Here is a 26,986-nt window from a genome sequence, read left to right as displayed (position 1 = left end):
TACTTAGTCAAATGACAAAACGATATTAATTCCTTCCCTCAAACAGCTATATTTCAACGTATTTTCAATGTATTAAATGGTATCTGGTAGAGTTTTTTTTAATTGAAGGTCAATATGTAACCGGAAATAAAATGCCGACATTATTACAGGATATAGGTTGTATATCCGGTATCTCGTATTAATATAGTGTGCTGTCATTATTATGCTGTTACATTTTTTGGCATAAATAATGATAAATAACACAGTAATACTTAAATACATTTTAAATTACTAAGGGTATATCTAAATACATAAATATAAATGTGTGAATAAATATCAAAATATTGGTTTTAACTAAAATGATTTAAAAAAAAGATTGATAGGCGTTCCTGCGCGCGTGCACGTCGGTGCGCGCGCCGACCAAATGCTTCTGTCAGTCAGCTGAGTAGGCGGGGTCATTGAGAGCCAAGATGGCTGACTTTGAGGAGCCGATCTCGGATGAAGAGAAGGTTTGATTTCTAAAGTTTTATTTCCCTGTATCTACCGCACGCGTAGCCCTTCGCTTCAATATCGCTTAGTATGTATATGTGTAGTGCTAACCCTTTTTTGGGTTAAAACACCAACTTTCGGTGCAGGCGCTGTTATGCTTCCTTGTTTGGAATGCTATATTTGGCTAAACACTTAGCCGAATGCTAGCTACTGCTCGCACTCACTCCTTCTCCTTTTCGCCAAAGGCAATATGACACAAAAGTTTTAAGAAGCGATATTACATTAGATACTCGTGGTTGACGTATATCAAATAAAAAGCTGGATGCACTTTTAGTGTTCGAACTGTAGTGGGGTTGCAGCGAGTGTTAGCGGCTAACGTTGCCGGGGATTTCTGGGTCAAGCAGATCCAGTTGCAGCTCAAATATTTGTTTCACATGACTCGTATGGATTCCCGTTTGGATGAAGCTAGGATCGGCCATTACTGTTACACTTCGTGTGGCGGCAAAGAAGTTGGACAAAGTTAATAGAAAACAAACTGGTAATACACGTATAGTTTTTGACTTAATCATCTAAATAATACAAATTGACAGTTCGTGTCAATACGGAAATCAATATAACACAGACCACTGTTTTGAACGGTTAGATTAGGTAAATATCAACACAAAAAGGGACCCAGGATCAACGCTTTGCAACTTCTAATATATATATATATATATATATATATATATATATGTCTTGTTTTATTGGTTTATACATCTAACTCAATCTTTTGTTGCAGGTCCGCATAGCAGCCAACTTTGTCACACATGCCCCTCCAGGAGAGTTCAATGAGGTCTTTAATGGTATAATTGCATTCCTTAAATCTTTTAGTTTGTGTTGACGTCTTCATCTTCAAACCTAATTACCTCCCTGTCAATCTAGATGTGCGGATTCTTCTCAACAATGACAACCTCCTCAGGGAAGGAGCTTCACAGTAAGTACAATCTTAATATTTTAAGGTTTGCCTGTGTGATATCTGATTTTAAATATTCTGTTTTTTAAAAATCCAGCTCCTTCGCCCAGTACAATATGGATCAGTTTACACCCGCCAAGCTAGAAGGCTATGAGGACTTGGTATGCTACCATCTTTGGTTTCCTTATGGAGATTTGAAAAAAAGTAAATCCAGACCTTAATTCTCTTCTGAATAGGTTCTGATTACGGAGCACGGTGACCTGGGTCAGGGGCGTTTTCTCGATCCCCACAACCATTTGTCGTTTCGCTTCGACCACCTAAGAAAAGAAGTGAGTGATGTGCAGCCATATGAAGGAGAGGCAACCCTGAAAAGCCTGAGAGACTCCTGCGACGCAGCCCTTGGTGTCTACGTCAAGGAGCACTACCCAACTGGAGTCTGCACGGTATGAAACAGTTGTGAAAGCTCACTTTTTTGGACTGTAATTCATTCTATATGCATTCCAGGTATATGGGAAAGTTGTTGATGGGCAGCAGACAATAATCGCATGCATCGAGGGACACCAGTTTCAACCCAAGAACTTTTGGTACCTATTCATGCTAGTGGTTGTGTAGTTTCTGGTGACTAATGTTATTATTTTTCCCAAAAAAGGAATGGGCGCTGCAGGTCAGAGTGGAAACTTACTCTTGGCCAGTCCACCGCTCAAGTTGTGGGTGTTTTGAAGATCCAGGTGAGTAGAAGATATTGAGGACGCCATCATAAAGAAGCAGAAGTGGTGATTTAACTCCTCTTTTCTTAGGTACATTATTATGAAGATGGTAATGTCCAGCTGGTCAGCCACAAGGAGGTAGCAGATTCTATACCAGTCGTCGTAAGTAAACACAGATGCTCTTATTGTTGCACGTTTTATGTCTGTCAAAATGATATCCCCCACACCCCCCCAAAAAATCATTATTGAACAGGTTCTTGTGTTTCATAAACAGAATGACAACCAGACAGCAAAGGAATTTGTCAAAATTATCGAGGACGCTGAGAATGACTACCAGGTAAGCCATCTTTTTAGAAGTTTCACCATTCGACGTTATCTCCGGTGACCATAGCTTGTGTTCCTGCTCAGACTGCCATCAGTGAAAACTACCAGACCATGTCCGACACCACCTTCAAGGCTCTTCGTCGCCAGCTGCCCGTCACACGCACCAAGATCGATTGGAATAAAATCTTAAGCTACAAGATTGGCAAGGAGATGCAGAATGCCTAGAGAACGAAGGTGACGGATGTGCAAAGAAATTGCACTTCATATGAAAAGGACTCACCAAAGGAAACTTATATCAGTATGGGGCAAAAAAAAAAAAAAAATTCAACCTGGAGTTTTGGAAACTGTTAGCTGTAGGTATCCGTCTGCTGAAAGGAAAGAGGTGGCGATGGAGATTATCAAGGATTGTGGAAAGTAATCGCTTCTATGGGTGGAGTTAAAGTGTGACAATGGTGCGAGATGTGGATGAGTTTCTCCTTTAAAGTTAATCAAATTAGAATGAATTCCTGATTCAAAAGTCCAATTATTTGAATGCCAGTCGTATTGGAAAGCACAAATGAAGCACAGAATAAGATGATTCATCATCAAGGAAATCATGATTTAAGTTAAGTAGTAAAATCCTCGCACCTTTAAACCTCTCACTTTACTCAAACGTTCTCCACCCACTAGAAACCAGAATGAGCGTTAAAAAGAAAAAGACAAGAACTGCTCTTTGCTTTCTCGCTTGGAAACAACACCTTCATTGCTGTGTTACTTTTCCTTTTGGAAGGGAAAATCTCATTTGTTAACCAAGATTTATTTGCCAAAAAATCTCTTTCCTATGGTAAAGAACTCCATGCTCCCATCTGTATGCAAATTTCTATTTTAATACTGGTTAATGTCGGAGTCTTAATCGTAACAAATTGTCGTATCGGTCCCTGCCATTTCTGAAGCCGTCGCCGCGTGAGACGGAAGCAGACGTGGTCACTCGACTGACTTGGATACTTGTAATTGAAACCGTGCCGTGGTAAACCTTCACCCGTGTGCTGACCAGTCACAAACTTCAGGACTGTATTGCCCCATTCTATTGTATGAATAAATGAAGTGAACGAGTCTTTCGGAGTCATTCGGTATCTCACGAGCCGTAGAAAATTTATTTAAAAACATGGAGGTTTGACCAACGTACAAAGCCAGAAACGTGACACTATTTCACATGTAAAAAAGGAAAAATCTAGTAAACAGATTTAAAAAAAAGTAGCAAGAGCTTGACGTCCTGACCGCCTTTTTATTTACAGTGCAAATGTGCTCTCCCTTTTTGAAAGCTAATTCAGTGTGTTACGGATTTGTGTAGTAGACTAAAAAGAAATAGTGAAACGTTGTGCAAGAAATACATTTGTGCTTCAAGAGGAATTTCTTTTGAATAAAGTTTCTAGAAACCGTTAATGTTAGCTTTAGCACAATTTCTTATTTTGTTAAACTTTTATCTCTTTGTCTTAAATATTGATTTTAACTCAAAGCTAAAGTAAAATGTTCTATTGAAGGTTCATGAAGATCTATAGACTCTCCTTCACATTTCTTCAAACGGATCTAACGACCTCTGATGTGCTTCCTATCTTCCGTCAACGACGACATTAACATTGGGATAAAAGATTCTAAATATTTCGATCATATCTATGTTAGCTGCTGGATGACAGCAACAGGTCTGGTTCCGTGGACCCCTCCGGACCGCCGCCCTGTCCACAGTTTCCTGTCAGTTCTGGAAAGAGGCTAGTCCGCGCGGAATGAACCGGCGACCCCGGAGTCGGACTCATACCGGGTTTTTTAGGCGGGATAGGAGGAGGGTAGATCTTCTCCGAGCGAGGGGTGAGCGGGGAGCGGACGCCCGGAGACAGCGGCCCTGAAGGAGACCTCCCCCCTGTAGGGGAGGCGATGTTTCTGTAGTCCGTCCCGAACGGGGAGCTGCTGATGGGGGCCAGCTTGACCCCGCCCTGCTGGCTGGTGAAGCGGGACAGCACTTGGGTGACGGTGTTCCGGGCCAGCTGCTTGGCCGGGCTGTGCTCCGGTGGGGGAGGGAGGCCGGAGGTGGTGGGGGAGAGGTCCCTGGGGGAGAGAGGGCAGCCGTGCTGCTGCTGCTCCAGCTCCGCCTGAGCCTGGAACTTGTGCCGGGCCGCCTGGAACCTCTGGTTGACCCCGGCCTGGTAGCAGGACTGGTGGAAGCCTGGACTGGTGAGGCGTTTGGTCAGGACCGGGGAGGAGAGCGGCGAGGAGGAGAGCGACGACGAGGCGGTGCTGGAGGGAGACTGAGGAGGGAGAAAGAGCGGAGAGTGCAACACGACTGAACTTCCGTTTTCCACGATATTGTTCTCCTGGTGGCCGTTTGTCTTCGGCGTGCTCTTGGGAGTCATCCCTCCGTCCGGCTCGCTTTGAACGCTCATTTCGGACTCTTTTGTCACGACCTCGTCGCATCCTCGAAGCACCGCCACCTGAACATTCAGCTCCTCCATCTGCTTCTCCAGTCTTCTGTTCCTTTCTTTCTCCTTGCTGATTAAAACTTTCATCTGCTCTCGCTCCGTGTCGAACTCGGCCTGCTGCTTCTCGGACCTCGCCTCCATCCGAGCTCCTCTGCCCTGCTCCTCCTCCAGCATCCCTCGGAGCCTCTCCAGAGCCGCCCTCTCCTCCTGCAGCGACGCCTGGAGCCGGTTGGCCTTCTGCGCCTCCTCCTGAGCCTGGCTGCTGGCTCTCTGGAGCTCCACGGACAGAGTGGAGGAGAGCTCCTGCTGCTGGGACAGGGACTCCTCCACTTGGGTCACGGCCTGAGTCTGCTCCTTCTCCAGCCTCTGCACGGCGGCACGCTCCGTCTCCAGCTGAAACATGACATGATGTGAATACATCTGGTAATAGATGATACGTTTGTGGCGAAATAGACAAACATTAACATCCTTATAAATAACAGACGTGGCTGCATTTCCAACCTAAGGCCACAAGATGGCAGCAAACGTGAATTTTAAATTTCAGTAGTAAACGCTTATCCAGTAATGGAGACTTAGAATAGTGGCAGCTTTTATTGGCATAAACAATACCTGGCTGACCAGTCCACATGTGTCTATTAATTGAGCTTTTTTAATTGTAATAAATATTTGAAAAAACCAACCATAATGATTTAAACCTTTTATTAATGTTATTACATGTTATAGTGTTATTGTAAACATAAATATTGCACTTTATGTCGGTTCCCCTATTCCCTATGGACCCACATAGAATTTGAACCTAAAATTACAATAATTTATTAATGGAAAACTTTAGTTAAAACTACTAATCCTTCTCAGATAATGTAGACAGTTATGATTTCTTATTTATAATCACAATGTTCAATTGTTACGTAAATAGATTACAATTATATACTTGCTGGCCAAGGTTGTCGATAAATTATTGTAAACTTATCACGGCAAAAATGACAAAATAAAATAAATTATATTAACAGTGACTTAAACCTGAGGTAGGAAAGCGAATTTCTTTAAAAAACAAAAAAACATTTATTTATTTTTAAAGGAAAGTTATATTGGTTGTTTAATCAAACAACCAACGATCAACAAACCAAAACTAAAGGGACGCAATAAAACCTTTTAGTCATCGTGTGTGTGTGTGTGTGTGTGTGTGTGTGTGTGTGTGTAAACACCCAAGAGATAATAAGGACGACGACACTTTTATCTACGGCGTCTTGCATCAGACCTTTCGTGGCTGTGCCGGCAATGACCTCGCTTTAGTCATCAATATCCATCCTCACAGGTTTCCGCAGGCAGTATAACCTCACGGCCAAACAATGGCCTCTTCCTGCTCAGCTTCCTCAGAAACAGCCTCGTGTTTGTCTATATTCAAGTCATTATCAGAGGCCATTGGACCTGCCTTCACTGCGTCGAACAATAGAAGTCAACTGAAATGTTCTTGCTCAGCTTTTCGGCAGACAGTAATCTCAGGTTGTTTTTTTTTTAGCAATAATTAACCAAAGTTTTGGTCCTAAAATAATTGAGATTTATGATTAACGGTAAACTGTGAACTCAATACCAGAGTCAACTGAAAAACTGATTCTTCTTCTTCCCATGTTGGGGAAATGCAGGTTCTTACAGCATTTCACAACAAACAATAACCATACAAACATATCATATTCCCCAAAGTGAGAAGAATAAAGATGTATCAAACACACTTTTAAAGATAAATACTAAAAAACAATGATGAATACATTCATAAATATAGAAAACAAGTTGTTTAGTTTCTTTCTCTTTCCAGTTTTCAGCTTTATTTTCAAAATCAATGTTTTATTCTTGCATGTTTCTTGTACCTCATAATAAACCAAAACAAATAATGTAAAAATTGGTATACATTTAAAGTTATTATTAAAACATTCAGCCACTTAAAATAATGGTCGATTTTTTTGGAATGTGATAATATAGAATCGACACTAAAGTCCTTTTTTTTCATGACATAATTACACTTTTCTTCTGACTTTATCCATCCATCCATCCATCCATCTATCCACTGATCTTTCTATCCATCTTCAAACGTACCTGCTGTAGTAGACGGTCCTTCTCTTTCTGCAGCATGAAGGTGAGGTGATCCTTCTGTGCAGAGTCCTGCATGTGCCGCCTTTTCTCCTCCTGTAGGTCAGCGATGACCTTTTAAAGACACAAGTCGAGAAAGGTCAGGACTCTCTCCTCCACTCACCACGTCAGTAAAACATTTTTTTGAAATCTTACTCGTCTGTGCCTGCTTTCAATGGCGGCCAACTGTCCCGCCATCCTCTCCTGCATCCTCTTACAGTGGCTCATGACCAGTTTGAGGACGGCCAGAGGGTTGGGACCCACCGGCCCGTCCTCCAGGTGAGGCTCTGGATGTTGGCTGTGCAGCTCTGAGGACCTGCTGTCGCGCTGCAGGGCCAGAAACGGGTCGCTGAGGTCGTACTGTCCATAGCGCTCCTCAATGAAAGTGTCTCTGTGCTGAGCCTGCAGGTACAAAGAATTGATGATGAAAAAAAATCTTAATTTTTTTAATTAAAAAAGTGTTTATTCATCTAGTTTCTGCTCGAATTCAGTCATAAATGTGTGGAGATCTTAGCTAGAATTATTATAATATACCTTATAAACTGTATATACCTTAAAGTAAAACATAAGGCCCTTGGGCCAAATACAGCTGCCAAATCATTTTGTGGCCCATGTTGATATTGTGATGCACAAAAACTGATGGGAATGTTTGGTAAAAGAGGACAAACACAAAGGTTATACATGAAGCTTTTCAAGAATAAACAATATCATAATCAGACTCCTACTTCCAGTTAAAGGGTAAATATTTATAATTACATTTTGTTTGGATTTGACCTCAAATGTTTTTGGCCCCTACAGTGATTGAGTTTGACATCCCTGGTCTAAAGGCAGACACTAAACCTTGTGTTATCTCAGGGTCAAGGTGACCTGATGGCCTGAAAAAAATGTGTTTGTGATATCCCTTGTGTTGTAGGGATAGCACATTTGTTTTCATGCCTTTTTGAGATAACACAAGGGTTAATTTTTGGATAAATTAAAGTTCAGCTGAAAATAAGAGGGTGTTATTATTATCAGGAGATCCAAGTGAAGGAGTGTTTTTTGTCAGAGCGAGTTCAAGCAGATGGCTGTTCCTCTCCATCAAAACAAGAAGGGGTGAAGGCTCAGGGGGGCTGTACGACCCCCGCCAGGGGGCAGATGTTAACTCCTCCCTGGGGATGCAGCAGAAAATCACAAAGGCACCGAGACGACGCGAACCTCTGCACGAAGCTCATCACTTTTTAAAAACACACCATTCAATCGAATCCCTTCTACACCAATTGCTTTGAGCTGGTGACGTTTTCAGTGCAAAAGAAGTGATTTGCTTTTATTTTGAAGGGAATTGAAAAATATTGATCAAGAATTTGAGTATAAAACTTTATTTAAACAGGCTGTGGTACAATAGACCAACATGGCGACCCTAACTTAGCAACATTTACCTTATTTTAAAAGCCTTACCTTCTGTTTTTTTTATTGTTTTATATCTTTTCTATATAGTTACCGAAATCATTATAATGTTTGAATACCCTCTTTAAAAAAGATCCACTTTGTCACTTGAGTGATACATTACTTGGTTTATTTTAGTGATTATATTGTAAAATATGTTCAAGAAAGTCTAGTTTCTTGCCAGTTCTGAATGGAACTATTCACGTGAGCAGCAGCAGTGAGCAGCCATACAAGTGAATTAATAAACTTTTCCTTTTAATCGACAGTGACTAATAGATTTTCTTTTTTTAATTATGGCATTTCTAACTAACCTTGGAAATGTCTTGAGCATTCTAGAAGTGTTTGGTGAAGGTATAGACAGCCATATAAACCCAACATACATCACATTTAACCCACTATTCTGAACCGTCGTACTAAAAGAGTCGGCCATTGTCATCGGAGCACATTACTCTCAGTGCCCCCCCATCCCACTGCTCAAACATGTATGGAGCTGCATTCCTCTGACACTTCGTCATCTTTTCTGGGAAAAAGTCTTGCTGAGTGAAAAAGTGGTTGACAAAAAAACTTTTAAACATTTGTGAAAAAAAATGTTAATACACTTTAAAAAAAATAATATGTCCACCTAATGTTTGGTTTAATTAACAATGCAAACTGATTTTTTAATAGTTTTATTTATTAGTTTATAGTTGTTGTTGTTTTTTGTTTTTTTAATAACAGGGTTTTAAATACAAGCCAATTTCCTCGCCCAAATCTTCAATCAGCAAAATAAATGTAAATTCTAATCACCACCACAAATCCTTTGTCGTTTTAAGGAAGCAATTTAAAATAATTGTTCTGGGATGACTTGTTTTCATCAGTATCTTTACTGCATGTTCACCAAATTCACACTATCACATATCTACATAAGTTTACCTCTATTTGACAAAGACATGTCTCTAGTTCAACACTGCATAAAACTGACCAGAAACTATTTCCTTTAATTGAGAAAAATATATATACTTAGGAAAATGATGTCACAACATGATCTGGGATTTATAATCCATGTGTTTGTGTCTTCTTGATTAGACTTTTGTAACAGTTTGTTTTCATGTCTTAACAAGAAGGAGCTGTCTCGCCTGCAGTTAATGCAAAATTCTGCAGTGCTCCAGTAGAAGAACTCACATTTCTCTGATCCCTAAAACTCTTCACTGGCTGCCAGTTTCTTTCAGGATCAATTTAAAAATTCTGGTTCATACTTTCAGATCTATTCATGGTCAGACTCCTCCTTACATCACTGATCTGATCCAGCCTTACACCCCAGCTCGGGCTCTTAGGTCTGTGGATCAGAATCTACTGATGGTTTCTGAACACGCTTCTGGACCAGAGGAGAGAAATCCTTCCAGGCTGTTGCTCCTAAGCTTTGAAATGATCTTCCTCTCTCTCTATGTTTGATGGATCTACTGACTCCTTCAAGAAACATCTTAAGACGTTTTTATTTGTGCAGGCTTTTCCCTGATTTTCTGGGTGTCCTGTGTTTGTCTTATGGGTTTTGGCCTTTTAAAGTATCAATTTTATCTGTGTATTGTATTTGATTGTTAAAGCGCTTTACAAATAACCATTACTTACTGACTTACTTACACTGTTAACACATTTGAGGTGTTTATATAAGAGAAGGTAACGATAATCTCAATCCTTATTTCATTGAAAAAAATATTGGCTCCAAAAAATATATATATATTTAATACATAAAACTTCTTGGTACCATGTAGGAAAACCACACAGGTTAAAATCTATTTGTTTGGTCTTTTTTTTCCTGTTTGACAAATGTGTTATAAATCTGGACAAAAAAAACTGGACCATTAATAATAAAGAATTTAATCTCCAGGAGGTCTGAAGATCAAGCTCAGAGTTAAGAAGCACTCAGAGGGCTGGAATGTGACCGTCAGTGAAGCGATTAGCTGAACCACACAAAGCCTTCAGTCTCCGCCATTGTCTGGCTGTTGTCCTCGATGCAAGAGTTTGTTTCAGTAGTTAACCAGTGATTTGACGATAACCTGGTAACGTACGGGACTGTTTGTCTTCAGACCGATCATCATCATCATCATCATGCGTCTCAGTGCGTTCACAGGACAGTCCGGATTCTAATTACAGTGACAGAGTTCCATCATGAGAGGGCACAACAAACACTAGTATTTGGCTGGATCCTCCGAGTTTCCCTTCAGTCAAACACAACCACAAATGACAAGCTTCCTGCTCTTAAACAAGCTAATTTAAGCTACAACTGGACCGAATCATAAATCGAATCCGCTTTCCCTTTTCATTCTTGTCCTAAATTAACGTGTTTCCCTGCCTCGTATTTCTTCGATGTAAGGATGTTGTTGCTATTTCAATCATGCATTTAATTCCCTGCGCCAAGGAGGTTCTTTTTTGGGGAAGTAATTTAAAAGTACAGATAGAAATAATTAAAAGTTATTTTTATTGATTTGATTCTATGCTTTACTGATGTGAGATGAGCTTCTTGGCAGAGGTATGTATTGGCGAAACATAATACTAAGGAAAAGTACAACTTGTTGGGACTAAAATGGCAGAATATTACATGAAAGAATTTTCTAGATTATTGTGAAATAAGATTTATATTTCATGTATAGAGTTTGTACAAATATTTCCATTATTGGGGTGACACCCTGGCCAGCCCCTGTCACCAACAATAAAAATAAAAAAAACCTTTTATTTCTACTGTGACAGGAATCCGGATTAAAAGAATAATGAGGTAAAAAAAAAATCAGTCAAATATTCTCTATTACTCACACAAACATTTATATTTATAGAAATATCTGTGACAGGAAGCATAGAGACAGATTGCGATAATGTCTTTTCATTCTTGGAGGCTCAGAAATTAACCTAAGGTTCATTATCTTTAATAATAATTATCTTCATTTTTACATGTAAGCCTCTGTTTAACTGTTGACATCAATACTTTTTGTTCCTTATATTAATTTAATGCTATGAACACAAATCCAATTCAATATCAACTCAACCATCAGGTCGGCCACATTAAATTACTTGGGGGCCCAGATTCGGCCCCCGGGCCTTGAGTTTTATGCGCATTTCATATGGTTCATAACACACAACATGATCCTTTTCCACCCGGGAAATCCTCCGTCACTCAAAATCTTTCAGCCCTGAGGCACAGTCGTCTCCTTGTGAGCACTGAAAGATCCCAGGAATCCGGTTTCCTTCCCTTTTTAACCGCCTTACAATGAAGACAATGAACTTTAGTGCAACTATAGATGCTGCTTAACTGTCGTGCTGAAATTAAACGACCACTTATCCACAGACAAACTCTACACTTCCGTATAGAGGCGAACAGAAATGACGTGCCGTCTCGTTTTTTTCTTCATTATGTTTCTGGGATAACTCCTGGTCTCCCCGGGGAACCTTTTAAATCCTCAAGCTTTGCAGTGGGGGGGGGGGGGGGGGGGTTATAGAGAAAAATATGCATTCCTTGAGAAGCCGTCTTCGGCTCAGTCTGACTCACTCAGACAAAAGAAGCGCAGGACCAGACCTGCCACATAAGATCTCATTCAAACCGATGGTTCATAAAGAAACAAAGACGACAAACAAGGAGTTAAGACGAACGTTGCACTAAATGTATCAGCGAAAATGTTGGTGATCGCAGTAAATGGAAGAAAGAGTGAGCATTTAAAGGAGAGGAAAACGGTTAAAGGAATAGCAGGTTTGAGTCCAGCGATACACAACTGTGGGTGTGGAGCTTTGTTCCTCAGGTTAATTGGTGACTCTCAATAGTCCAGGCATGTGTGTGAGAGGAGTTCCCATGATTGCTATCAGAGCAAGCAAAGGTGTGTGTGCTCGTGCTCCAGACCCAAGTCACTTCCTCCACGCCTCACCTAGCAAAAAATGCCTGCTGCAAAAAGTTTTAATTTTAACGGAGTTAAGATTTTCATACGAAAAAAGTGTGGCCCAGGGGCCATATGTGGCCCTTTGTCTGTATCAAGGCGGCCCTGGTGAGCTTAAAGGTTTAAAAAGTAATTTCTTTTTCTTTTCTATCTATTTGTTTTTATTTGACATATAAACTACTGTTTAACCATATATTCTATTTCTTTTTAATGTAAGGTTTACATGTTTTAACCCTCTCTTAATCAAACAATTAAAATACCAGGGTCACAAAACGATCAAAAACTATACACAGTTAAAATGTATACTTTAAAAGGCCAAGATACATAAGACAAACTGTGAATAGCTCTGAAAGTAAGTCATTTAAAAATTGATCCTGAAAGAAACTGGCAGCCAGTGAAGAGTTTTAAGGATGGAAGAAATGTGAGTTCTTCTACTAGAGCAGGTCAGAGAACTCGCTTCAGAGTTTTGTATTATCTGCAGGCGAGACAGCTCCTTCTTGTTAAGACACAAATTTTTTTTTTACAATAGTCTAAACGAGAAGACACAAATGTGAGTTCATCTACTAGAGCGGGTCAGATTTGTTTTTTTGTTTTTTACAGTACATCAGTACAAAAACATTTACAATATAAAACAATTATATTAATTAAGTATTTTTTAAGTACACGCTTTGTGGTCTCGCCATTTCGCATATTAACTTTTGTACACGTATTGCATATATAACATATTGTAGCACAAAGTATTTAGGAAGGATGCAGCTTCACTCTTTTATTTGATCAGCGGATAAGCCTTGACATTACCACTAGTGGGAGGCGTTTGTCACCGCACCCATCCTACTTATTGTGCCAACAAAACAGTGAACTCCCATGACGCCTTTGCACACACTGCTTTGTTTAGTGACGTCTGTTCTGTAAGGTAAGGTAAGGTAAAACTGTACGATACAATACTGTATTTATGTGCACGTCAAAAGTGGCTGCCAGCTGTCATTGGTCGGCTGGGCGGCAAAGCATTATGAGACAGTTCATGTCACTGCTACTGAGAGGGATGGCATCTCATATGCAATGTTGAGTTTGTAATTTCAAATACATGTTGTTATTTTAAACCTTGTCTATTAACTATCTATAGTACTTTCAAAATTAATAATGATTTAATGTTATTAGAATTATAAAGATGTAAGAAAACGTGTAAGATTATGGAGGATGCAAATCACAGTTAATAAAAGGTTTATGAAAAGCACAAGTAGGACTTAAGCGGCGTCAACATTAGATTGTTATATTGTTATAAATATGATATATTTATAAAATATTACATTTATTTTTATATATTTTTGTCCATTCTTTCTTTTGCTCTGGTGGTCAGAAGAAGGGGTAGTATTTTTATTCCACAATTTTCTGGTTAAAAATACCACTTATCTATGAAATGTACGTCTGACTCTTACTTAAACATAGAAATATTTTTTCTTTTTGGTTATGTTTATTCCTAGAAGCAGAAAAAAATGTTTTTTATGTTTGTTTTTTAGCAAAAGGGGCTTAATTATTGTTCCAAAAAGAAATCATGTCTGACCCACCACTATTTTTTAATTCAAACACAGGAGATTAAGATTCAGATGGAGACTAATTAAATGTATTGTTCATAGTTCAGATAAGTTAACAGTTTTGGCCAATATTTCAGTTGGAACCTTTGGTCCTATCCAACTTCATAAACTCTTTAAAAACAAAAACAAAAACAAACTGTATGTGAGAAAGAAATTCCATGTGTGTATGTATAGTACTTGGATGTTACACCAGGTCTTCAGAACATCACAACACCGTGTGTTGCAATCATCATTTAAAATCTAATTTGAGTTCTTTCAAAACATCAAGTTGTTTTCCAAACCATTTACCTTCAACTCCTGCTGCTCAAATACATGTTTTTAAACTTTCGTCACGCAACACTTTGTGTCAACACCATCACAATCGATGCCAGATATCTGGGCACTCATCGCAGACAAAAGAGAATAACAGCATGTTCCGCTGGCCAAGAGATAAAGACGTTCATCACGGCTGCCGATATGCCACTCCTTTTGGAATGCATGACCTGTTTTTGGTGTCGTGTTCACAGGAATGTTCCCTCTGGTTAAACTGCTAATCGGTGTCCTGGATGATGAGAACCGAGAGCGGCGTAATCGCATATGTGTAGGAACAAGTCCCATCGATGACGCCATCTTTAATTCCAGCTTCTTCGTAGACACAGATGGAGAGAGTGAATGTTTCATTTACAATATGGATGGAGTCGCTAAGAGGATTTTTGTAGGAGTTTACATTTAAGGAGGAATAAAAAAAAAAAGTTGCATTCACTCAAATTAGATTGAGAACAACACAATAACTGGACTCAACACTCGAAATTAAGTGTTGAAAATGCAACTATGGGGACATTTCTAACCAATAATATTGTTGATTTCCCTGTTGAAATTCCATAGGAGGTTTCAAATGTATATAATATTTATTTCATTATTTAAATTATTCTGATGAGAGTTTTTTTTTTAAAATAAAGTATGTTTTCTTGTACAAAAATCTTGAATTATGTACACTGGCTCTGGCTATTACAAAGACACTGTTTAACATCCAAGCTGTTATGTATGTTATCGTTTCCCAAACAAACTTGTTTCCTTCGACATCAGTTCTTTTTGAACATCTCAGTATAATAGTAGCCAATCATAATCTCTGTTCCTCATCTTACACACTTAAACAACTCTATAGGTCACAAAATTAACAGAGAAAACAGTTAAAATAAATCATTTTTAGTCACTCGTTTTCACTAGTTTACAGGTTTATTTTTCGAGTTAAGTTGTCGGAAACAAGTGACTTGATATGTCAAGGGTGGCATAATAATGTTACTTATTTCTTTAGTGTTACTTATTTAATAAGTTCTAATTTCAACTGCAAAATTTTTATTTAAAAATGTGTTTACGTCTTGATTTTTTTAACAACAAATGTTAAGGAAGTAGTTTTGTAGTTTGACTCATATTACAATAGATGAACCGGCTTAAGCATTGTAACATAAACCACCTTTGAAAAAACAGTTTTGAGTCAATAACCGTCGACACAAGCATCTAACCCTCCAGAGACGGCAACAGTGTGTGTGGGCAGATGAGACATGGGTCAAACATGAAAGCCTCCCCGTGACCCGGCCGGGGCGTGAGGGGAGGAAGGAAAGGAAAGGAGGGATGAGTACAGTCAGCAGGGCAGAAGTGTCCTAAGGGGTTCGGAGGGGTGTGAAACCAACAGAGGTTTCGGGGGTTAAACGCTGCCAGGGATCTGGGATGACGCCACGTCGGATGTGTTTTAACTGGTTTGATTGAAGGAGTTTCTCTTCGGGCGCCGGCGCCTTTCCAAAGCAAAACGTTTCTCTTGATGCTTTCTCTCTATTACAAGCCACAGCCGTCTCTGTGTTCTCATTACGACCTCACTGTTTCACACATTCAAGGTCCATACAAGCTTCATCCAAGCATGGAGCAGCTGCAGCAGCCACACAGAGAAAGAGCCAATCACAGCCACAACTACAAAAGCTTCGGCTCTTTTCAGCTGAACGACGGACCGGGACGAGGCGGAAACAAGCAGCACACTTGTTTTGAGGCCCTTTTTGGACCATTAGACATCTGCTGCATGTTAATGTTGCTCCGTGATGTCGGAGCAGCTGCTCGCAACGACGACCCGGTCCGCGAAGGGCTTGTCAGGAAGACAATGGCGCCGAGAGATTGACGGGTTCATATGCGAGTCTTTGACCTCGGATGAAGCATATCAAAGCTGCTCCCTAAGGACGAGTCAGCACGAAATCTGTTTTACATCCAACGTTGGATCAGCATCAACTATTTGATTCCAAATTTAATTGATAATTAATGTGTGAATAATTATCCATATTTTTCCAATTGTTTTTTCCGATATGGAATGAAACTTCTAGGTCACTGGTGATGAATTGAACTTCCCCTGGGGCCCCATTTTATACCAGGGCTGGAAAAAGTAAAAAAATAAAGTAGCATAAAAAGAAGCAATAATTATTATTTTATTGTATTTTGTACAACCTTTTTTCAAGGTAAGCTACAGGAAGTACAGGATGCTTTCCACTTTTTATTTATTTAGGAAAGTGGAAACTTTGAATCTATTATTGCAAAAGAATAAAAATAAATGTTAAATATTTAAATGATTGTAATACAAAAGCACTTATTCTTAAAGTGCTCCATTAATACTTAAAAAAAAGACTACAGTGAAGGACAAAAGTCCTAAATAAAAAAAACATATTGTTATATTTAGAGACTAGTAATGAAAAAAAAGGAATAAATACAAAATAAAATTGTTAGTTTTTAAATTATCTTTGACGTCATGAGGGCCACAATAAGTTAGTCAAAGGGCTGCATTTGGCCCCCAGGTCTGTTCTAAAGGATAACAGTGACAAACATAAAATTAAATTAAAGGATTAAGATGTTAAGAGGTTTATTTAACATTCAAATGTAGAGTTTCAAAATGATTCGCTAATTTTTCTAAACAATTTGATTTAAAGCTTTTACTCTCTCAGACAAATATCATCAGCAGATGCTTCAATATGAGTATACTATTCACCCAGGATGTACTTAACACTGAAATAACTGATGTTTTATCTTCTAACATGAGCAAAGATTTATGCAACACGGCACTGAGCTCACATGTCAGGTCTTTTCCAGGAATAGAGTATAACAAAAAAGTCATGTGGATGCAAAAAAAGGGGCTTGACCATCCTCAATGTTTATGTTCTGTTGCAATAATACGTCCAGGAAACCAGTGCAGACCCTCTGCTATTGTTTTTACGAGTCCAGCTTCCTCCTTTTCCTGTTTACACATCCATTCACCGTATGATGACATTCTTTCTGTCAGTGTAATGCTCATTCTTTTTTGAACACCTATTCTAAATCAGCATTGTAGGAAAGTCAAGAGTTAAACTTTGATATTTTGATGTCCAGAAAGTGTACGCCTAAAGTTTCTTCCATGGTCTTTTTATTTAGAAAACACCAGCTGAAATAGGTAAGTATTATGTAGTAAAATACATAGTTAGGGCCGAGTATTGTTTGAAAATGTTCCACGCCTGAAATGATGCAATTCAAGATCTAACAGAGAGAAATTGACATTAAAAATGGTAAAAATCTTCCATATTTCATCTTCCATAACAGAAAAAATAGATGACAAATAATTTACAGTACAAAAAACACTTTCTATCAAATAAGAAATGAATCTGACGTTAACTGCTTTTGTCACTCATCAGTTTTTCTTAAGAAAAATCCACACATTATAAGGTTTTGGCAACACTTTGGTATCGAAACTTGGCAAATAAAGTTGCGGCAAGTTTAAGCCTTATACGTGGGTTTGCTTTATAAAGGATAAATAATGAATCCTTGTTTAATATGTATTAAATATTTAATGAATTTTATTGAAATATGCATTTTTATACTTAAGTCTGCTCCTTTTTCTGTCCCCTTACTATTAACAAAAAACATATAATAAATCTCCTTTACTTAGTATGTTACACATATGGCCGAATTTAACCGGTAAAATTAGATGTATTTTTAACACCTTCATTCTCATTTCAAGATATTTCACAGGCAGACCTACTATTTTATACATAAAGATTTTTTTCTTGATGTTATTGGAAAATGGGGGGGGGGGGGGAACAACCCGGATATGAAAACCAGGGCTCGGTAACCATCTACCCTGGAGCCACATGTGACCACCACTGAAAGCGACGTCTGATAATTCAATATTTCAACTCTGAAAACATCCCACTTTCAATCCTCGTGCCCAGACAGGAATACTGATAGAGTTAAGCATTTTCTTAACTCGAGTCTTTAACAAATGCTTTGGCAACATTTAAATACATTTTCATCATGATTTGGTTGGTGAGGGGCGTCTTACCCTAAACTCATGGATGACTACATCCTGGGCCTCCAGTTCTCCCTCCAGGATGCTGAGGAAGGTCAGCAGTTCTGATCTGCTCAGAGCCTCCACATCCATTTTTCTCCTGGGAAAGACAGAAGGTTTTGTGAGCGACAAGTCCGTTCAAAAAATGATGAATGTCCTGTGCATCTTTACGCGGGATGCTCCGAGCTGATAATAGGCTATCCAGGGGTCCCATCTGTGGTTTATGGGTTGTGCTCCGGGTAATAAACAGGAAGCCATTAGCATGTAAAGCTGCCGAGGGACCCTCTATTCAGACCCCAAAATCCTGTAATTACTCCAAGTACGCCCAGAAGGAGGAGATGTGATCATTTAGAATATGTCAAAGGGAAACAGAGCCCTGCAACACCCTAAACAAGTGACACTAGTTTCACAGATGGATCGTGCAAGGGGCCAATAATATCAACGGGGTCGAACGAAATGTGTTTTTTTAACAGGAAGAACAAGTCAGATGTTTACCTTTCGACATTAGTCTCATTTTTATTGGACAAGTCTGTCTTTATCTTATCTTAACCTCTTTATGGGTCACCACCATGAACATGAATGTACTTTGATTTTGAGATGACTGTCCGCCACTTACAACGGCTTGGTGGACCAGATTTGGACCCAACACTCCCTACTTTCTATTATATATATATATAGCTTTTTTCTTTTAGTTTTTTCCTGACTATAAGACTATAATATAAACTGGTGCGCCATATAGTACTAAAAATACAGAGGTTAATCAATAGTTTCATTTTGGTTTCTAATGCTGGTTGAATTTCAATAATTGTATGCCATTGATGTTACAAAGACCAGATAACAATTTACAAACATTTAGAGTTATTCTTAAGTTGGTAGTTGTACATGATCACACTCTTTAAAAGAGGAAGACTTTTGAAAAGTCCAAGAAATTTTGACAAAATTCATTCTACCAAAAATCCAGTTTCTTCTGCTTCTGATCACACATATTTTATAACTTATCCATTTCCAACCACTACTGGATCAACTACCACGAAGAATCCTCTCAGCATTCCGGGGATGCCCACACCATGGGAGTCCTGCACTCAGGGGCAAATCCCCCCAAAAACCTGCTGAAATGGTGTCCAATTTCAAACAAAATCCACTTGGTCCCATGTTTAGAATTCAATATATCAGGGAAAGACAGGAGAATAAAGAGTTTTGTCGCTCATTCGGATCCATAACAGAGTAGAATCCTCGCTCCAGGATGATGGTCCACATGGCAACACCAGCGAGTGTCATCTGAGAAATACATGGATCCACCTGCTCTCCCATCTATACATATTACTTCTCTCTTAACTGTAACCGCAGAATGGATTTTAGTTTAACTTTTTTGTATTTTAAAGCAAATTACAGAAAAAAAAAATCTCCTTAAATTGATGACAAAGCGTCGAACATTCAAACACATGTCAAGATGATCCATCAAACTGAGCCGTTAAACATTTTTTTTTTAAAGTCCATGCTGTTAGTAATAAGGTTTGGTGTTAGCATACCTTCATGCACTCCCTTCCGTTTGCATTTATTTCTTCCTTAATCTCCCCCAAATTGTCTCCCCCAGCATGAATCAGTGTGGCTCACTGTCACAGGCGAGCCCGAACCAGACGCTTGTTGACGAGGCCGCCGGCCAATCACGGTCGAGGAGTAGGTCGATCCCGGCCAATCAGGGGACGGTTTGCAGGTGGAGACCTGTTTATGGGCGTGTCCTGTCTGTGGTCTTTGTTTCGGACGTCCAGGGTAGTTTTCCTTCCACGATGCAAAATACATTTTATTAATTTACGTTTATAATGAAGCGCGTGTTCACGATCGTAAACTGTGATTTTTTTTAAACATTCATTTGAAATTGTATTAACCTGTAGTTAAACCAAAATTGCTGTCAGACTCGTCTAGCACCACCCGATGGACAAAAAGTGTAATTACAGATCCTCAACCACTTTAAATGGCTTTTTCAAAATGTATTTATTCTTATATACATACAATTGTGCATTTAAGTACACCCATATATCATCTATTTTTAACTACGTAGATTTATTAATAGGGTTTTTTAACTCTCTTATCATGATTTTATGCCATGATGCCATTTTATGGTAATGTTTCCTATTTTATTTTTAATGTATTGCGTTTCATTTTACTAATCCTTCTATATTTCTTTCATATTAATTCATTTTTATATTCTCTAATGCCACCACAAAAAAAATCCAGTACTGTGTTTACACTACTGGGAAGTTTTCTTATTCGTATTATACTGTGTTTTACTCTAATATGCCCTTTTATAATCCAACACAATTTATCTTGTTTTTTTAATGTATTTTTTGTGATTATTGTGCTTTTTTAAAAGGTAATATTTGATATAATAGAGACTTTTGTGAGGGAATATACATTGACATACTGTATTGTAATACTGTTTAATAATTTGGAATTCTTTACACTTAAACAGTTCGGATAAAAAAAAAAACAACCAACTGACCAAACAATAATTAAATTGTTTCCTAATAATGTTTAGGTCACATGGATCAATGCCCCTTAAAGACCCTTTTTAGTTCAGTTAAAAATAATCTGAGATCTTCCTGGAATCGATTTACACGCTACCTTCCTTTGTTGCTGCTTCTGAATGTGTGCCAAATGAAACACGAGAGTAGAAACCTGAAGAACAAGTTTATTTTTCCTGTATAGTGTCTGAACGGTCACAGTTATCGAAGGAGAGAACTTCCCACACATCTCCTCTTCTACAAATCTCTCTTTGAAATCAGATTTGCAGCTATTGATCAATCAATTTTTATTTTTTGGCCATGTGAATTTGCATATTTTATCCTAAATAAATGCCTTTTGTTTTACAAGCCAGACTAGTTCTATGTGTTTTTTTGGGATCACTGGTGCGTTATATTCTCCTGTCTCAATCAAAATAGGACCTTTTCCAGTTTATATTGCTAATGGGATACAAAAAACACAATTTTTGTTTTTGTATTCCAAATTATAGTCTCGTTTCTTTAGACTTCGCACATCCACCTTAAGTTATAACTTATAAATATACAGATGTAAAAATGTACGTAACTTATCATGTATGTGCAGGGAAATTGAATAAGAAAAAAAACAAAAAACATTTGATTTAGTTATATGTCAATTAACAAATCTGGTGGATCAATTATTGATGAATTTTTAAAGTTGTGATACGAAACGTCAGATAAACCAGCCAGTGGTGTTTGCTATATTTCGACAGAATCAAACGAAATCAATACCACAAATAAAAAAAGTTGATTTATATAAATAAATGTTTATTTGACAAGAATAGGAATCACACGATTTCAGTTACAAGACAAAAATAAATCTCTTAAGATAATGAGAATAATGTTTAATGCCAAACTGTTTTGCTGATGAGAATAAGCAAGTGGTTCTAAAAGCAGACTAGAACCAATTTGGTTTGCAAATGTATTTCTGATCTAAACCAAGACGAGAACAAAAAGCAAAAATATCCATGCATTAGTCGAGGCTAACCCAAAGCTAGGATATAATGTTACGACCAATAATACCCCAAAAAAACAAAATATCCCGACTGTAGAACCAAACTATTCAGGAATATATTCCTGCATATATTCCTTCTCACCTACACTTTGTTGATTCTATTGTCAAAAAATAGGATTTTTACGCAAATGCTTGAATCAACTTCCTTTATCCATCTCTCCTGACAAGACAACACACTTGACAAACAATTGAAATAGTCGTGTGGTTTAGTGGCATATAAAGAAGTCCTATATGTCAAGATTTAAAAGTGTACTTTAAAAATATTTTTATTTATTAACTGAGTTCATCTCAGTGCGGAGTGGTTTTCATATGATACGACTTCCTCTGATGGACTTTCTTATGCGGCTCATCTCATCTTCAGCTTCAGTTTGATTGGATTCTTCGGGTTAATGAAACCGTCGGTTCCGAGCTCCAACGGGATCTAAGACAAGAGGCATCAGAGAGGTCCAAATTGAAAAATAGCTCAATCATCATTTCCAAGTGTTATCACGTCACAAACCTCTGTCTCCTTGCAGGTGACGAAGCTGAAGTTCTGAAGGATCTGCACCAGGTTCAGCTTCATCATCAACATGGCGAACCTCATGCCGATGCAGTTTCTAGGTCCCGCTCCGAAAGGAAGGAAGGAATAAGGATCCATTTTCTCCTTGTTTTCTTTGCTGAATCTGAAATGGGTCGTAACAGACGAAGAGAAGATATTTTAACTCCAGAACTTTGAGGACATTAGAGCAGCAAAGTACAAGGAGAGATACTTAGTTCAAGCAGTTTTGCACACAACTATACATGTATCCTTGGCATTTATCCGTCTTAAAAAGGGGGTGTCAAGAAATAAAAGTGGGGCGAGGAACTGATAAAGAAAGGTTTGGTTGATTACCATCTGGTACCATACATATTTTGAAGGATAAGTCAGACCACAAGCAGATACTATTATTCTTCAAAAGCTTTTAAGCTCATTTTAAGCAAGACAATTGAAAATGCTAATAAAAGAGTTTGAATTGTATAGTAAAAAAAACATAAGAAAACAAAAAAGGTGAAAACAAGTGGTCATGTCTGCAATTTAAAGAAATTTAAGCAAACAAAAGCAGATTAATAACAAACATTGATACAAGATAAAGAATTCAAGGAATTATAAAAAATATTTTTTAACCTTTCAGGCTTGAAAACCTCCGGTTCTGGGAACAACTTGGGGTCACGCTGGAGCACATATACTGGAATCATGACGATACAGCCCTTAGGAACCATCACACCATCGATGTCCACAGCCGTCTTTGCCACCCTTTCCAAACGGTTTGCGATCGGATAAAGCCTCATGGTCTCGTTGACAACCATATCCAGGTACTCCATCTGCATCAGAGCCTCGTAGTTTGGGATTTTCTATGAAAACATATGAAATCAGTGATCAGTCATACGGAGAAAAGCATCAGGATAAATATTATGTTGAACCTTATCTGGAAACGTCTCATCAATTTCCTCCTGCAGGGTCTTCTGGATATCAGGGTTTGTCGCGAGGCAGTAGGCGATGAAGCCAAGAGTGCTGCTGCTCGTTTCATAACCGGCGAAAATGAATATCATGGCTTGAGACAGAATCTCACTATCAGTCAGTACTGCACGGAAAAAAATAGTTGATTAATGTTCGTTACTCAATAACCAATCATAGATCATATGTTTGTATATCCATATCCTTACAATATTTAATGAATGAAAATACATATGACGATTAAAGCCCCAAAATGTGATATTCAAATCTTGATAATTTTTAGTATTGATCTGGATCCTAGTTTGGTGGTCACATGGAAATTTAACAAAACATTACAGAAAAAAAAGAATAATAAAAACAATTATGGTAAAATGTTACACACTGTTGCTTTAATCGACTTGACTGTAATATAGCTACATAAAATGGGCAAAATATTCTGATAATACAAACGATGGAATAATCAAAATTATAACTTGTGTTAGGGTCATCATTTTAACGCAGGATTATTCAATGTTAAAATACTTCCTTAGAACTTTAAGTTTTCCTAGTAAAGTTTCTTAGCTAATCAATCCAATATTAGTCTTACGCCATATATTTACTTGAGCAGTTTCTCGAGAAACATTATATTATTTTAACGAAAAATATTAATTTTATTGAATACTGCAATCCAAATATGGTATAAATAAAAATAACTAATTACAGATATAAGAAATATAAAAGCAAATTACAGTTAAGAAAATGTTCAAGCAACTTCAAAGTAAAAGCGATGTATATACATCTATGTACATACATATATGTACATTATGGCTCAAATTAAAACGTCTACCTGCTGAATAAGTACATCATGGGTAAATCAAAATAAAGTGAAAATATAACATAAACTGAAATTACTAAATATTTCATTACACTGCCGTATATTTTGGGTGTCCAAGAATAGATTAGATTGACTTTATGAATCCATTACAGCCTAATAGCACGAAGAATGAATGAGTCCCTGAGTCAATTAGTGTTGCATCATGGGAGGAGCATTCGTGCACTCCATCTGCTTCTCTGCTCACTGATGACAGTGGCGTGAGTGGACAGATGGCTGAAGCCTCGCAAGAAAAGGAATGTTTCTCCTAGATAAGGCCTTATCTTTGACGTTATATGTGATATAATAAACCAAATTGGCCTTTGCAATCACACGCAAAATGTATCTATAAAGTTCAAGAACATAAAAACAATCACTCCCTAGATTCGACTGAATCAAAGTATACCGATCTTTGCACCAGTGCAAATGAGTTTTTAAAAAGCATGTTAACAATTAGTCACATGATATTCTTGATCTTCATTTTCCATGACATGTAACACTGACTAGCCGGTAAGCTCCGCCTACCCTTGTCAGAATTAGTCTCAGAAGTCTGAGAGTCGACCATCAACTGCATGAAGTCCACTCGGTTCTGAAACAAAAACGAAAGATTCAAAGAGGGCTTTTTTTTTCCTTGCCTTCTTCCATGAATGGACTCTGACCTTGCTCTTGTCTTTGCCGCGGTCACCCTTGATGGTCCTCAGAAAGTTATAGAAGAAATCCAACACATCACGAGGAAAGAGAGACACATCCATCTTCTCCATTATAGGTTGCAAAAACGGGAAAAGAACTGGAAGAAAGGTGGACAATGTTTTTCTGAGCCTCACTTTCGCGTCAAAGTAAACTTGACTTGATGAGGCAGCACATACCAACGAGCACAAGCATTGGATCCAGGAAGTTGAATTTAACCATTTTCTTGATATTCGACACGAAGGGATCCAACGGATGGTTGATGGAGTCGATGTCAACGCTGAAGGCACAGTTGGTCACCACGTCCATACTGTACGGACCGAACACTCTGCGAAAAACAACATAAAAGTGGATTTTATTCCACTCAAGTGATAACTTTATCGAATGAAATGGCATCTTTAACATCTTAGAGATTCTGTTTCTTTAAAACCATTGAAAATTAGGTTAAATCACATCCGAACCAATATTCCATATAAACAGAGAAGTGGCCAAAAATGGTAATATACATTTTACTTACTCTTTCACCTCAATGACTTCATCTGCTTCACTTTGCTTTTGAAGATTCTTGATCACACCGTTTGAGTTCCTGACCATAATCGGGAACATCTGTGCAGGAGACGTCATTGTCAACAAAAGCAGAACGAAACGGTGACTAGAAAAGGTTGGTCTGACCTCTTTCAGTCGACCACTGGTGAAGGTCGGCGACAGCACGCTGCGAATCCGTTTCCATTGCTCGTCTTCCGTTATAGAAACGGCTTCTCTCAGCGGTCCGTTGAGACCCAAATCCTACACAAACACAACCAAGCTACACCTCGGATCCTGATTCTTTGACTTAAAATATCCGGTTTCTTCTTACCCGTCTGTTCGTAAATATGGAGTAACATTCCTTCACCAGAACAGTTTTGATCATCGACGTGTCCATGATGCCCAGGAGTGGTTGTCTGCCATCGTAACACCTTTAAAGAGAAAACATTAGCAAAAGAAAGTAGATGTTTTCCAGGAAACCAAAGCGTGAGCACTCACCCAAACAATCTTCCGTACTTCTTAAAACATTCCATGTCAAAGTTATGGACGCCCTAAAGGGTGTTGGGGGGGCAATGTCAGGCTTGACCAGAATTATTATTATTATTTTTTTAATGTCTGTCTCACCTTTCTGTACGCGAGGAAGGTCCCAACGAAGGGCCATGGTTTGGGCCCTTTGATCCCCATTTTCTTCCACACTCCATAGGGAGCATATCCATACCTGGGGAGCCAAATGAAAGGAGTGGCTGACACATTTGGAATTCAATATAAAGTGTTTTCCTTGAGATAAATTGCAACCAGAATCGAAACTAACATTTGAATCCATTCGTACAATAAGATAATAAATTGTATTTTTCTCAATGTGTCCTTCAATTTTTATTTACACATAACTTCAGATAAAATGACATTTTTGTTATAAGAAAGGATAAACAAGGAGAACAAATCTTTTCCTCGTGCTAAACATTTGTCTCGACACGTTTAAAGAGTCATTTGTAAACAGGTCTGCAGTTCACGCAAACGTGTGGCTTCAAAAGTGAGACCAGAAAAGGAGGAACTTACGCGGCGATGAGCGAGATGACGCTGACGATCAGCGTCCAGGTCGCCACCGAGAGATCCGGAACATAGTCCATCGCAGCTGCCGATCCAACACAGGTGAGACTGAGCAGAATCCTGAGATCCGACAAGTATGTTTCCCAGAAGAGGCGGGTCCAGTTGGAAACCGCCTGTTACGCAACATAACTCGACCATCAGCACAGTGAGGAACTTTACCACACAAACAGTTACGTCATCATTTAACGACTTGTGCGCACAGATGTTGCTACACACGTTCTGCATGTTACCCAAGTTCACCGTACATTTTAAACTTTTGTCATTTATTTAAGTTAAATAAGAAAAGAAAATGGTTTCATGCATGGATACTTTTGTTGCTTAAGGATAGGCCTGGGGGACACCCTGGAAAGGTCTTGCATAGACAGAAAAACCCATCACACACTCAAACACGAGGAGATATTGAAGTAATGTTCCTCAGGGGCCACATTTGATACAGTGGCTTCTGTGAGGAGCGAAAAGTACTTATAAAGTATATTAATATGAATATAAGTAAGTCATTTATATTTGTAGAGCGCTTTTCCAGACC

General features: G+C 38.5%; 3 protein-coding genes across 3 annotated transcripts; 1 reads left to right on the top strand and 2 right to left on the bottom strand.

Moving 5' to 3' along the window:
* Nucleotides 1-430: 430 nt before the first annotated feature.
* On the top strand, nt 431-3,540 carry capza1b (capping actin protein of muscle Z-line subunit alpha 1b). Its single transcript, XM_087780937.1, has 10 exons — nt 431-488; nt 1,247-1,310; nt 1,390-1,441; nt 1,518-1,581; nt 1,657-1,863; nt 1,925-2,004; nt 2,070-2,148; nt 2,218-2,289; nt 2,402-2,464; nt 2,536-3,540. Exons 1-10 carry the CDS (start codon nt 450-452, stop codon nt 2,674-2,676), a joined length of 861 nt encoding a protein of 286 aa, XP_087637063.1. The 5' UTR covers nt 431-449; the 3' UTR covers nt 2,677-3,540.
* On the bottom strand, nt 3,541-19,899 carry cttnbp2nlb (CTTNBP2 N-terminal like b). The gene is made up of 5 exons (XM_087780936.1): nt 19,795-19,899; nt 18,260-18,365; nt 7,182-7,427; nt 6,993-7,100; nt 3,541-5,294 (listed from the first exon to the last, which is right to left on the bottom strand). Exons 2-5 carry the CDS (start codon nt 18,356-18,358, stop codon nt 4,107-4,109), a joined length of 1,641 nt encoding a protein of 546 aa, XP_087637062.1. The 5' UTR covers nt 18,359-18,365; nt 19,795-19,899; the 3' UTR covers nt 3,541-4,106.
* Nucleotides 19,900-21,549: 1,650 nt separating this feature from the next.
* On the bottom strand, nt 21,550-26,539 carry cyp3a65 (cytochrome P450, family 3, subfamily A, polypeptide 65). The gene is given in 13 exon segments (XM_087780984.1): nt 21,550-22,238; nt 22,317-22,479; nt 22,962-23,188; nt 23,258-23,418; nt 24,667-24,730; nt 24,801-24,928; nt 25,008-25,156; nt 25,346-25,434; nt 25,501-25,614; nt 25,685-25,784; nt 25,852-25,904; nt 25,978-26,071; nt 26,410-26,539. Coding segments are annotated over 13 exon segments (1,497 nt in total). The 5' UTR covers nt 26,481-26,539; the 3' UTR covers nt 21,550-22,154.
* Between the last annotated feature and the right edge of the window lie 447 nt (nt 26,540-26,986).

This window comes from Callionymus lyra, chromosome 19, assembly GCF_982586985.1.
Source record: "Callionymus lyra chromosome 19, fCalLyr1.hap1.1, whole genome shotgun sequence".
Lineage (NCBI taxonomy): Eukaryota > Metazoa > Chordata > Actinopteri > Syngnathiformes > Callionymidae > Callionymus > Callionymus lyra.
Note: the sequence above shows the minus strand (reverse complement) of the source record. Positions and strands in the feature narration are given on the sequence as shown.